Source organism: Myzus persicae, unplaced genomic scaffold, assembly GCF_001856785.1.
Source record: "Myzus persicae strain clone G006 unplaced genomic scaffold, MPER_G0061.0, whole genome shotgun sequence".
In the NCBI taxonomy this organism is placed as follows: Eukaryota; Metazoa; Arthropoda; class Insecta; order Hemiptera; family Aphididae; genus Myzus; species Myzus persicae.
Window position 1 is genome coordinate 282194 of NW_019101013.1, and position 14922 is coordinate 297115.

Sequence of the window (14922 nt, forward strand, 5' to 3'; positions counted from 1 at the left end):
GGATTACTATGAATTCAAAATGACCATTCAACATTTCAAACCAGACATTAGGTATAGGTACTTAGGGGTTATGACATTGGTAAAATGACACACCACTGACTGTCATAATTAAGTTATGATATAATTGATATACTTGCCGAGTAAATATTAACTAAGAATCGTTTCAAGACCTAAAACAAAATCTAGATTAAAGTGCACCAGAGTCAGGTATTCACATCTGCAATATTATATAGATTCTGTCTCCGTGAGGATAATATAAATTAAAATTAGCATAATTCCATATAGGGTGTCAAAGTGATTAATTATTATTATAAAGGTAAATACTAATTTTCCCAACAAATATTAAAGGTTATGAGAATATTTTTTTCACATATTTTAAAGAAAAAAATGTCTGTTGTTATTTTTATTGTTATCATTTTTTCTAAGTTTTTTACTTTTTTTGCTTACTATATGTTTTAATTCATATTTCAAAGTAGAATATGTTTTAAAAACTTTAAAATGTACAACCCCTGACCCCTGACCCCTGCCAATTCATTACGTTCATCAATACTTTGATTACTTATAAAATATAAATAAAACCTTTTAAATGATTATACTGTTTAATATAAGTAGTTATTTGAACATTTTAGTAGGTATTTTACCTTAGATATTTAATATAATCTTTGTACCTACGCACACATGCAGTGTTTCAGTTGGTACCTACCATAGAACGATACAGTGGATCATTATGTTCTTTTATTATCATAATAATAATTCATAACAATAATAATACTAAAATTTAAATTTTCTAACATCTAACAAGTGACAATACAACATAGGTACAAATCACGGATTAATATATATTAATCCGTGGTACAAATTTATTTAGACACCTACCTACCTGCCTATCCTGCCTACATAATTTAGTATTTATAATTTATGTCATTTGTATTTGTAAATTATTAGTTATTGCTATTTACTTATTACTGATTAGTTATTACCTACTCGTTTAGTAGGTATATACCAATTACCTACTACTTACTACTAATTTTAATGTTGGGTAGGTAAAAAGGGGGTACTAGTAGGTACCTAGTCAAAAGAATAATAAGCTAAAATCACTAGGTATTTTTCGAAAAACGTAAAATACATTTCATTTCTGTAATAACTATAATATAGGTAATGGTTTTTCATTTTTCACATCATAGGTGACCTATTTGAGATAGACAAATATTTTGAATTTTGATAGTGCAAAATTTAATGTATCAATTAAAATTAATAGGTACTATGTACGATACAATTTATAATATTGTGGCGGACCACGTATATCATACTTTTATAGGTACCTAATACTGCACTATTATTTATATTGAGTAATATCTAATTGAAAAGTCCATTTCTTCACGTTTAGCATACTTATGTGCTAGGTGGATACTGATTGGGTAATCCCGGACGAAAAGTCCGAATTTATTTTTTATCGTCGGGCAAAAAGTCTAAGCGCATTTTTATTGTCAGACCAAAAGTCCGAAAGTACAAAATAGGTATTCTATTAAATTTTCATCTATAATATTTTATATTACATTTTACCTACATGCAGGTATAAATGTATAATGTACCTATATATACATATAATATTATATATTATTATTACTGTAGAAATAGAAATCAGTATCCGAATTTTGGGCCTCATCTTTGACCACAAACTCACCTGGAGACTTCACTTAAGAAAATTAAAAACGGAATGCCAATCAAGAACTAAGACGTTAAAAATACTTGGGAATAATAACTGGGGTGCCGACACAAATAGCCTAATCACAGTCTACAAAGCCCTCATTCCATCTACAATAGACTATGGAAATATAATATACAATTCGGCTAAAAAAAAAGTGCTAAGTACCCTAGAACCCATTCACAATCAAGGCATACGTCTAGCCATAGGAGCCTTTAGGACGAGCCCAGTTGGTATACTCTACTACGCAGAAGCTCCCCTCCATTTCAGACGCCAAAAACATATCGTAAAATATGTAACTATTAAAAATCTGTCTGATCACTTCACCAAGACACCAACTATATTCTTCACAACCCATTACCCCCTAATCTATCACCCTCTAGAAGAACGGTATTTGAAAACTTTAAAACTACTATTTGTTTAATCTTTTTTTGGCCAATTAAACATTTACGTCTAATTAATGGTAATTAATTACTCAAAATTAAGTTTAAATGATTTAATGTCTGCAAGCTTACGGATATAAAAAAAATACTTGAAATTTCATAAAATTTCATAAAATTCTAGTACGATTGTTGAAAAACTCAATAATTTTAATCGAAACTTTAATTCGTTGTCATTTAGTCAATTTTGATTTTAGAGCCATGGTGAAAAGGACCAAATTGACTTAAAAAATTCGGTCTACCTGTAATTGGTATTCAAAACACATGTTGCCATTTAAAAAAAATGCAAATTGTATTGCGCATGCGCGCATGGAAAGATCTAAAAATGTAAAAATCATCAAGAAATGTGTATTTATGTATTTCCTATCTCATCCCGAAAATAGCATATTAATCTGATGTCACTGGACAGAATTATTTAGTGTTACCTTTAAAAATAAACACACTGTATAAACAAATAACTACACACATATTATTTATTATATTTTTCAATTTGAGATACCTAATTATATTTATTAGGTTACCTACTATCCGTGGTTTCAGAAGAGGGGAGTAGGCCAGTAGGGGCAGTAGAGATTCCCATGGCTTTTTTTTTGGTTAAGTATCATATTATCATAATCATTATGTAGTAAATATCAAATATAAATTATAAAATACCTATCACAAATTATTTGTTTTCTTCAAATTTTTTATTTAAAAAATTATAATTTGATGATAAAGCTGCTGCTAGCTGCTAACAGCATCCGTTAAGGCGTTAACAGATATAATAATTAGGTAATATTAAATAACTGGAACCAACTGTCAACTGGTATTAATAAATTAATAAAAAAAATCTATCTTATTTATCATTATTTTTGGTTGTTTGATAGTATTTTCAAACTGGTGATTAGTTTAGTGGTTTGTTTCGAAAATTGTACTTGGCAACACTCTAATGATTGATAATTATCTAAATGTTTAATGTTTCTTTTTAGACTTAAGTTCTCAAAATATTAAAATAATTTGGTGGTTTTTGCTCTAATATCTAGGTATCATATTTATTTTATAGAAACTTGAAACATTTAATTATATAAATAACCCAAAATTATCAAATCAATGGTGACATTAAATTTATAGAAAAATGAATTTTTTAATATTTAAAGTTTTAACTATCCACATATTATAATTCATAAATAATTTTTACATTCCTATATAAAAGAAAACATGTCACAATAACAATACTTTATCTCTAAACAAGGTTAGTGAAACAACAATTAAAAAACGAAATTATTTTGCTCCTAGACAAATTTATACGGATGCCATTGCCAACTGTTAAAGTCATAACGGTTAATATGTTTATAGTTGCATTATTTCAGTTTTTTGTAGAAGGGAGCAAACGTTTTGACCAGACACCAATTATAGGCTGTGACCAGTCCATAGATAACTAAGACAAAAGGTTGGATCGCTCGTAAGCTAATTTTTGCTTACCTTCATTCTTACCTATCTAGTTATCTCGATATAATTCCCACCTTCCATGACTTCATACGTTTCTGAGACAAAAATACTAAAATAGCCTCGAAGCTAACGAATTATGACACCTATCTCAGTAGTTTTCTAGAGGGGTCAAATTCTAGAACAAATTAAAATACAATATGAAAAAAGTGCTGTAATATAGGTAGGTAATTGAAAAATCGAAAAATTTTAGATAAGTAGGTACCTTCACTATTATAGAGGTTTTTTTGAGATCATGGATAGGTGCATATTTAAGAGTGATCGTTTTATTTGTTTTTAGAATTTCTACAGTACATATTATATGAACTGAAAAAACCATAAACATTAATTATTATTGTGATATTAGTTCTTTAGTGCTTACCTAATGGCTAATACATACCTAAACAATATTGTGTTTAATTTTAAACAATTATTATATTTCCTAAAAATTAAAAAAAAAATTACGGTTATGTTATTTCCCAATAGTTGGAATGCTTTTAAAATCAGACAGCGGCCAATACTCATTTTACCCTCTTCAAATGACTTAACTCTATGGCTACAGCTTTAATTTTAATTAAAAATAATTTTGAGAAATTAGACGCACAGGTATCAATAATTGGTAGGTCAGTGGGTCAGCCAGTTATGTAATCCAGCATAAAATAAAGTGTTTGTAATGAGCAATGAACTATACTTATGTATACTCAAATACTTAACAGTAGGCATTAAGTAATGAATTCCTGAAAACTGTAATTTCTGTACATCAAACTTAAATGTATTTTAATGACTTGGATTTTCTTTCCTATAAAATATTTTTTAATCTGAAATACTAATCTAGATTAGATTATTAGATTTTACTGATAAACTATGTTTAGTATATTATTGCATGTTGACTATTGGCATTAATTTGTTTATTTTCTTTCTTATAAATGTCCGTATGCTTCTGATAAAAAGGTTCTAATTTTTAAGTAAATATAATAGTTACCCATCTAATGACTTTAACACACTTCAAACACATTAGGCAATGTTTATCGTGTAACCAATACCCATGGACTATAAAAGCCATTTTTACCTAAGATATTTTTAAATGTAAATTATTTTATCTAATTTAAACTGCAAGTACCCTATGTTCAAATTCAAGTTCCATCTAAATAAAAAGAAAACATATTCCATCATAATAAATTGGTACCAAGGTGAATAGATCACCTTATCTTCTCCACACTTGATATGTTTGTCACAAGGACACCAATTTCAAAATTAAGAAAAATTAATTTGAAAAAATAAAAAATATAACCCCAGTCGTCAAGGATAAAAATTAACAAATAATAAGCAAAAACACTACAAATTTAACTTTATTAATCTTCAAAATACTGATAGAAAATTATAATTGTACATTTCAAAATAATCCTTTACAAATAACAATGAAAAATGAACATTGAAGGGACTAAAATAATTTTCTTAACATTCTAAAACAAAATTGTTTGATTATTTCTTCTTTTTTTTACAACTATTATTATTTTTTTTTTTTATTAAATCACAGAAATGGACAATTTATTGAATTGTAATTATTATCAAGAAAAAAACACATAACTTTGAAACAATATCTGGATTTATAGAAAAAATAAAAACTCCAGGTAGGTAACAATGTTATTTCCTAGCTAGTCAGTGCAACACACAAAGACTATCACAGACAATCTAAAGAAGCACGAAAGCTGCTCATATTATGTAATATAAGCACACAACACCATATTGCACAATTTTTGCACATACATGGAGTGAATGACTGGTGTTAATTTGATAAAATTGTATATTCTGAACGGAATGAAAAATATTACTCTTTTGCCTTTTCCAGTCCACTTATAATGTTAGAGACTTCTAGGAATGTATACAACAGTTTTCAACAAAAATTAAATAATAATTATATGGTCATTATTTATTCATTACATTATTAATATTAACCACTGATATCAATACTTTTTATAAGGACGGACCTCAATTGATAATTCATCGAAAATAAACTGTACTATTTGATTATAAAAACATATAGAATTACACAATTTAAATGCAAATGTTTCACCTATTAACTAAAATTTTAGGGAATAAATCACTCATCTCTTTTAACATAGATTAAGAAGTCAAGTGAATTTTTAAACAGTAAAAAAATTAACTAAAAACAAAATACTTGATTACATTCGTAAAATAATTATACATAATAAATCAAGTAACATTATATTGCAATATTTCAATGGCAAATCTGACCAAAATATCTGGTAGATTTACGTGGGGAAGAAATAGTCAAGCACACCCCCTTAAACACAAGAGATCTGATCCTGACAAAAAATTGTTTTAGAATTAACAAAGACTAGATAATAATGATTAAATATTAAGTTAACATAAATATTTTTTTTATAATAATAATAATAATAATTCATTTTGTTCTATGCTACAACATTATTGTTTTAACAAAGAAAAACAAGAACAAGTAACTATAATAACATAATTAAGTGGCATATTTACAAGAATTGTCTCAGAGTATTATAATCTTACTCTATCTAGAAAAAAAAACAATTATTATATTATTTGAGACCATACAATTCTGAATTATAATTTTATATATTCTATTATTTATATAACAATTATATCAAGAGCTAAAATATTAACAACTAATATTAGTCATGGTATAGTTACATATTTTGTAAATTTAGTATAATAAAATAGATTAAAGTTAATATATGATCCTTTGCACAATTTTTTGAAAATATGCCACTGATAACAAATTATTATTAAAATAACCATTTTTGTTCTTTTTCAAACAATTTTGTAAAATAAACCAAAGTAAAAAAATAACTAAAGTTCAATATTATTAAAAATAAAAACAAAAATAACCACTTTTAAACATTAAAAACAAAGAAACCACAATTTGACAATAAAAAAAAGTAGGGTTTTCAATAAATAATTATGTTTACATGTAAATATTTACTAGTAAATTCATGAATGCATAGAAGAATGAATACGGATTACCAATTAAAAATACTGACGATAATAGGTATTACATTTAATTTTAATTTTTTTTAATACTGTAAGGAGAAATATGGAGTAAGAAAAATTGGCAAAAAAATATACATATTCATTTTAAAATGTAAATAGAAAGGAGTAAAATTTACTTTGATTATTATGTATATATAGATAAATATTTGATGTATAATATGAATGTATCCCTCATCTCATGTTTTACTTTTAAATGTGAAGAGAAAATGGAAATTCTGCTAACACAAAAAATTTCAAACACTATACGACACTACCCATATTATATAATATACATACATATATATATTGTTACACACTTTTAAATCGCTTAGTTATTAATATATAATTAATTTTATTATCCAAAAATTGATTTAACTATGAATTTTAAAATCTTAGAAAAGTAAATTTAATATTTAAAAACATAAATCAAAAAGAAATTAACTTCTTTAAAACAATAAGAAGATTACCACCACATTCCCAATAATATAAATACCAGTTCAATTAGTACTAAAACTGAAGTAACTATTATTAATAATGTAACATAGTAAAGTGATTTTTTTTAAATTTTACTTTCTTACTTTGAATTTTTTTTAATAATTTTCATGTTTGTCATATTTTTAATAATTTTAAGCTAAGTATACATAAGTTATGAATTTGTTTGAGCAAACAGTAGACATGTAACAATATAAATATATATATATATTATACATCATTAAATTTTAAATAACAAATATATATGTATATATAAATATGTCAAAGAAGTAGGAATAATTGTGAGTATGGAAATGTTAATTAGTTTTTGGTGATATTGTTTTATATTTTATTATTATTTTACAGCCAAGGAACATTTTTTTTTAGACGAGATTTGTAACCTGGGCTAACTATCTCGATTTGGATATTTGGCAGCTGTGAAACGTCGAGGCCATGGTAAAGGCCAATCATATTGACGAGGTATTGGACCATTGATATTTCCTTCAAAGTATCTGAACATCCAAAACCACCATGCCCGTGATAAGTAATTATTGGAACTGCTATGCTATAATAAAATAAAAATAACACAGTGTAAGTAAAATATTGAAAAGTTGGTAATAAAGATACATAATAGAAGATACATATTTAACTTTAAATCGTTAATTTAAATTTCACAATTTTACATGAATATTATGTGAACCTAGTTTGTAGTATTAACCTTCATCAAAATTTTACTAACACAAATTGACTGTGTTATAATTTTTGTTGACAAACTCTCAAGTTGTATAATTATTTTGTTATTGAAGAAATTTTTAAAATAGACAATGCAAACATATTTCAATTCACAAAGAACGAATTATTTAAGATATGACTTTAAGATCTCATAAATATTTCTTTTACTAAACCTAAACATTTCATAGTAAGGAAATGTTATCATTGTTAAAGTCACATTAACACAATAACACATACTTAAGTTATTCGTAAATTATATTGGTATACTATTTATATCATGTTATAGTTGTATTAAATATTCTCAAATAAATGCCAAAATAAAAATATTATGTTATCAAATTTGTAAAATAAACCGATCTTCGCCAACTAATTTAATATAATTTAAAATAACATCATAATTTAGTCCAAAAATACCCTTGTTGTTAATGTCAAAAATATGTAAATAAAAATAAATAATAATTACAATGTTTAGAAACACAAATTAATAAATTGATAAATTTAAAAAATTTGAAAACACTATTTATTAAACTACATTTCTAAGCTTTTTTGACTATAAAATAATTATCAACATTATCAAAATGTATAAAATAAAAAAAAACATTTTAAGTGCCCATAAATAGCACAATAAGAGTTAAAACATCATAGAAAATAGTAACATATTATGGTGAACATATTTCATCTAGTGAAAATTTCGAATACTACAGCTACTTGGTATTAAATTATAAATAAATCAATTTTGTCGAAAATTGGTGTTCTGTAATTTTCAATCCCTCCACATTATTAATGGTAATAAAAAAAAAAAATTATTGAAACAATACTAAATACATTCATGATATATCACTTCAACACAACATTGCTAAAATATGAGATGGAACAATCAGTGTGACATATTTTATTAGCAATTTGCACAAAGCTTAATTTTTTTACCATAGTCATGATCTATTAATATGAGAAAAAAATATCATCAGAGAATAGCTTAACAGTCAGACCTCTACCAATAATTACTGTCAAAAGACATACCCATTGGTTGCTGTTGAGATTTTATTTTATATTGAACAAAGTATAGTAAAAGTTATATATTTACAATGACTAGTAAGTTGTATACTTTTTAGGGGTCATTGAAATCCTCCTCTTCTCAAAAATTAAAAAGCCATGAAATACTTAGTAAGTTTAGTATTAATAATTACAAATTTGCATAAACTATCAGATCAATTAAAATTAACATACTTTTAGATACACATTATTAGCTAATGTATGGTATATCCAAAACAGTCGTGTAGTAACCAAGTATGCTATAATCACATCGATAGTATAGTGACCGTGTGCTATGAGTACCATTAATACTCCAACAGCTGCCATCAACCATGAAGCCCAATGCAATAAATACCATCGTCTGGGAGAGTCTATACAAAAGAAAATAGTTATTAACTTTTATACCACTTGTGGATAGCACATGAAGTATATACATTCAACGGTAATTAAGTAGCTCATCACTAAAATTGTTGTATGTCCGCTATATATATAATCGCCACAAAATGTGTGCTTGCCATTGATTGACAAACCAAAACCAGAAAATAACTGGAACACACGTCTAGCAATCAGTACTGGATTTGTCGAGTTGGCTTTGGGCGAACAATAATAAGTGGTACTAGATGTGGGCAACACAGTGACAAACATAGTGACAGAGCGAAGAAGATATAGAAGAGACAACATGAACATCAGTCTACGTAATACAATAAACCTAAAAAAAATTATATAAATTAAAATAATAATTCTTTCATAAATGAATTATACACAATTAAAAGTAAATACTTTAAATATAACATATAAATTAAGTTAATTAACTATAATTTTTTAATGAAAATAAATGTATTAAGTATTTTTAATTTTTAATTGATATTTACATGGTCATCCAAATATTGTGTACTGTAACAAAATTGGCGGAAATAACATAATATCTTAATATGTTTTCTACCAGATTTGTAAGTTTTGTAACACAACATTTGGATATCTCTATAATCAGTATTAAAAACTGAAAAAATAAAAGATTTTCTATTTCACTCTAAGGAATCACAAGTACAAATTATACATAAATCAGAAAAAAAAACAGAAGAATATAATAATATTAATTTAAAAAAAAGGTTAAAAAAATTTAACACGTAAAGCTTTGACCTGTTAATTAATATAATTAATAAGTATCGTATCATAAAAGAAAAAGTAATAAAACTCAATCCATTCTTCGCTGTAACAATGATTTAACCTACTAAAATAGTTTGTAATTACCTATACTTATGACTGGCAATAATTAACAATGTTAAATTTGTGCTGACAATGATAAATATTTCTGATACATCTAATGCCCAGTCTCGAGCAGGTACAGCATCTAAAAATGTATCCGGTAATGGTTTGTACAGACTACGATCAGGCACTCTTTCATGGACAACCGCCAAAGATGTAGTGGTGATTAAAAAATTCACAATCAACAATATTAATGCTAAATTAAAAAAACAATAATAAATACTCATTATATTTATACAATTTAAAATAATATATTCCAATATTTACCAACAAAAGTCTTGAATTTCTCTTGTGGGATCCTAATTTTATCATTTGATGGTAATACGTTAACATTATTTGGTATATCGATGTGCACAGCTGCTCCATTGGCATTGTTGTTGAGATATTTGTGACTAAAATCATTATCATCTTCAATAGGTGTTGTCCCACTATCAGGTTGATGTTTGTTATCTCCCAAGGCTTGGTGTATATGACCCATATTAGGCCGTTGATGCTCACAATTGTCCGTATTTGAATCATTTCTTGGTTCCCAACCAACACCATTACTAATAGCTGTTGTTACTTGTTTACATAAGCCCAACAATGGCTGCCTTTGACGTTCATTCTAAAAAACACAATTAGTTAAGAATTAAATTATTTTGAAATAAGGAAATAAAAATGATACAAAAAAAAAACTGAATTAAAGATAGAGAAGCACTTAGACACCTATATTATTTTAAAATGAATTTTTTTTAAATAATTATTGAAGTATTAACCTTGACCTAGTATAAGTTTAAGCCTAATGTGGCCATTATTATTTAGTGGATTAGTGCAGGACGATGTTCCATACAAGTTGCATCTTATTTTTAGTATTAATTACAAAAATAATATTGATACCTAAAATAGGTACATTGTATAAATATATAATTTCAATGTGATGTCTGTATAATGCAGAATCTATTACACAGTTGATTTTAGCTACTGTTCAAAACTTTAATTTAATATAAAATTTTTAAAATATATAATATATTAATATAGGAAAGTCAACAATATTTAAATGTATAGAATTAAGTATAAATATTACTGAATATAACATAATATAACACTAATTGAATTTCAATAATTATTAGAATGTATAGTCATTGGCAAGTATAAATAAATATTTTAAATAACGATTGACAGAACCTATACTAAAATTATAGAAATATTATTATTATCATACACCTACCAACCTATTAATACAATAATTTAATTACTGAACAAAAAATCATAAATTTGCCTAAACTAAACATTTTAATTCGATGATTGAAAATGAATATTAATTAAGAATTACATAAAATATGTATTACAGATAAAAGCCGGAAAAAAAATAAGGATAAACGAGAATTTTGAAGCAAAATGAGTTTTCAACAAAATAGATTTTGGTTTTTGGTGTAACATTAAAAATTACAGCAAATACAGAAGATTTTTACAGGAGATTATATAATTTTTTTTAGGTTTATTGTATTACGTAGACTGATGTTCATGTTGTCTCTTCTATATCTTCTTCGCTCTGTCACTATGTTTGTCACTGTGTTGCCCACATCTAGTACCACTTATTATTGTTCGCCCAAAGCCAACTCGACAAATCCAGTACTGATTGCTAGACGTGTGTTCCAGTTATTTTCTGGTTTTGGTTTGTCAATCAATGGCAAGCACACATTTTGTGGCGATTATATATATAGCGGACATACAACAATTTTAGTGATGAGCTACTTAATTACCGTTGAATGTATATACTTCATGTGCTATCCACAAGTGGTATAAAAGTTAATAACTATTTTCTTTTGTATACTCTCCCAGACGATGGTATTTATTGCATTGGGCTTCATGGTTGATGGCAGCTGTTGGAGTATTAATGGTACTCATAGCACACGGTCACTATACTATCGATGTGATTATAGCATACTTGGTTACTACACGACTGTTTTGGATATACCATACATTAGCTAATAATGTGTATCTAAAAGTATGTTAATTTTAATTGATCTGATAGTTTATGGAAAATTTGTAATTTTTAATACTAAACTTACTAATACTCAACATACAGTAGGTACCACTAATAAAAAATGTATTACTAAAATCTTGTAGTAATATACATAAGTTATTAAATATCTTTACAAATGAGGCTGACACATCGTCTCCAGCACAAAGCTAATGGTGGGAGGGCTAAAGGTGGAGAACCCGACCCACCTACTTTCGTTAACCCAATTGGAATGACCTATATTTTGAAGAAAAAAATTACTTAACACAAATTGCACGTAAAATATTATTACGTACAAATTATATCAAAATTTAAAATAATACAACCAGAAAATATTGACCCGCCCAACGAATATTTTCTATCAACGTGCCTACATTGTCTTCGCTTAGAATCGTTCTTTTTTGTGCAATGATTTGTCATTGAATTGAAATAGTTTAATACATCCATTATAGTGTACTCCATTTATTATTACAGCATTTTTATTAGTATTTATTATTACTCATTTACTCTATTTATTATTTACATTACATACAGTGCTCTATCATTAGATACTCCTACTTATAACCTACTCAAAATATTTAGAGTATATCTTGTCACTTTAAACTTAGTACTTACCTTACGGCTTACTGTACTCAGAGTGACTTAACCGTTTTATTTATTAAATATTAAAACTTAATTTTAAATTTAGAAAAAACGTGAAACGTCTGTTACATTTAAATTTAAGTTGCATGGGATTGTTTACATAAGTATTATAAATTATTCATAGAAATTAAAAGTTAAAACATTAAAATATGAGTATATTATTTAAGTATAAGGACTTAAATGTGAAAAAGTTCAATGAAGGTCAAAAAAATTTTATTTTTCCTGTTTACAAGATAATACAGTTTCTAAATAGACACTAAGTACAACAATTAAAAAAGTCAAATATTGTGGGACACATGGATAATGTCAAACAAATGAAAATAGGTACTCCACAGAAAGATGCACTATTTATGCGAGCTTGCAATTATTTCAGAAGATTATAAATCAATTTGATTTTCATAAAATCTAACAAGGAATTATTTGAAAAAGAATGATAATGCCGAGTTGCATAAAAAAATTATTATATTAATGATTTACCAACATTTATAGACTTATCATAAGTCGCTGAATCTCCTTAAGATACCATTATTTAATAAATGTTTAGTTATTGGTTATACGAACAGGCATAAGATTTTATAATTATTATCAACAGAAAACAAATGTTTAAAAAAAAAAAAACGAATATTAATTAATAATTAGGGTCGTAATTCATGATTTTGTATAGGTGGTATGGTTAGAATTAGTGGCTTGGTGAGGCGCGGTCGTACGCTCCATCTGCGGAAACGCTCTGAGTCTACGTACCGGCCGGCGCGCGTTGCTAACTCCCGGATGGGATACCACCCGGGTTTTTGGCAAAGCAACATATTCTTGCCATACATACATGAATACGTATTACAACCCAGCCAATACAAAAACCAACTAAAAAAACAATACCGTACTACCCCACGCCCAATGGCCTACAAAAAAATTTCAGAATTAACCTAGTGATGAATATGTAGATATTTACACATTTAAAATAAAAACAGGATAAAATTATAAAATTGTCAACATGATTTAATGACAAACAAACACTAAAAACTATTTGAAAATTAAGAAATAACACTACCTGTACTTGTATTGTGCATAAATATAATAAGTTATTGAGTACCTAGGTATTACTATACTAGTGTCTAATAGTTTTTCTAAATGGGGTTTGAAATCCATCAATATTTCAAGCTTACAAGGTTTATTATTTTTCGAATCATAAGAAAATAGTTATTATTAAATTCCTATTTTAACTAAAGATTTTTTTGAAAACTGTTGTGTTGTAATTTTTTCCACCTTTTGACTTTTTCCTGACAAATATGTAAATATTTCGAAAGTTAATTTTCTAATATTATATACTCCGCATTCGTTTTTGAAACATAAAGATTTTATGAACTGTAATATGAAACTTTTAGAAAATTCTTATAAAAACACTTCCAAAAAAACAAAAAATGATTATTGCTACTTCATAAAATATATACATTAGTACATTACACATATATAGTAAATTTGATATGCATATTATAATCAATTATATTTATATAATTATACATAGTATTATTATTAACAGTTTACGAAAGATAAACTCTTCAGTCCTACTTTAAGTAATTATAATACTACTAGTAAGTCACCTTGGTGTAATTGTACAAGTAACGTTGCATTTATATATATTTTCGGGACCGCCATTGAAATATTATATTAAAGAGTAGGTACAAAACACATATTAGAGCCAGAACAATTTCTATTTCTTACTCCACGACAAAATAATATTGGTAAATGGTTTTCAAGACGTACGTAAGCAGAAGAATTGGACACAACTCGTTATAAAAACATTAGCATAAAATAATACTATAATAGCAATAAGATATACGTATTATACAATATAAATATACATTAAGAGGAAGAATTTACAATAATAGCACAGATTTATCATAATATGTCTTTTAGCTCGGTACAAAATAAAAACAATATGTATCTACATGGGTACGTCAAAATTAGGTTAGCATTTGTTATCTATTAATTTTATATTTATTTATGTACTGAACAGCGTTATGAAGCAAACAAACTGAAATTAACTAAACAAAAACGTAGTTTGTTATTCGTCAAATAGGAACAACATACGGAATTTTATCAGTTTATATGATATACATATTTGAGTGGAATCAGTAAAATAAGTTGCC

The 14922-nt window shown here is 26.4% G+C and overlaps 2 protein-coding genes across 8 annotated transcripts in view; one reads left to right on the forward strand and one right to left on the reverse strand.

Annotated features, from left to right (window-relative positions):
* Window positions 1-7467: 7467 nt before the first annotated feature.
* LOC111027272 (phosphatidylcholine:ceramide cholinephosphotransferase 2-like) overlaps window positions 7468-14922 on the reverse strand; it is a 28167-nt gene continuing 20712 nt past the window's right edge. For all 7 annotated transcript variants that reach the window (XM_022305579.1, XM_022305578.1, XM_022305577.1 and 4 more), the window contains 5 exons: window positions 10402-10738; window positions 10120-10330; window positions 9303-9577; window positions 9064-9239; window positions 7468-7669 (listed from right to left, as the gene is read on the reverse strand). In XM_022305579.1, coding sequence (XP_022161271.1) covers window positions 7511-7669; window positions 9064-9239; window positions 9303-9577; window positions 10120-10330; window positions 10402-10738 — 1158 coding nt within the window. In that variant the 3' untranslated portion in view covers window positions 7468-7510. The remainder of the gene's footprint in view (window positions 7670-9063; window positions 9240-9302; window positions 9578-10119; window positions 10331-10401; window positions 10739-14922) is intronic.
* On the forward strand, window positions 11477-12834 carry LOC111027273 (phosphatidylcholine:ceramide cholinephosphotransferase 2-like). The gene is made up of 2 exons (XM_022305583.1): window positions 11477-11884; window positions 11946-12834. The coding sequence occupies exons 1-2, from the start codon at window positions 11632-11634 to the stop codon at window positions 12128-12130; spliced, it is 438 nt and encodes a 145-aa protein (XP_022161275.1). The 5' UTR covers window positions 11477-11631; the 3' UTR covers window positions 12131-12834.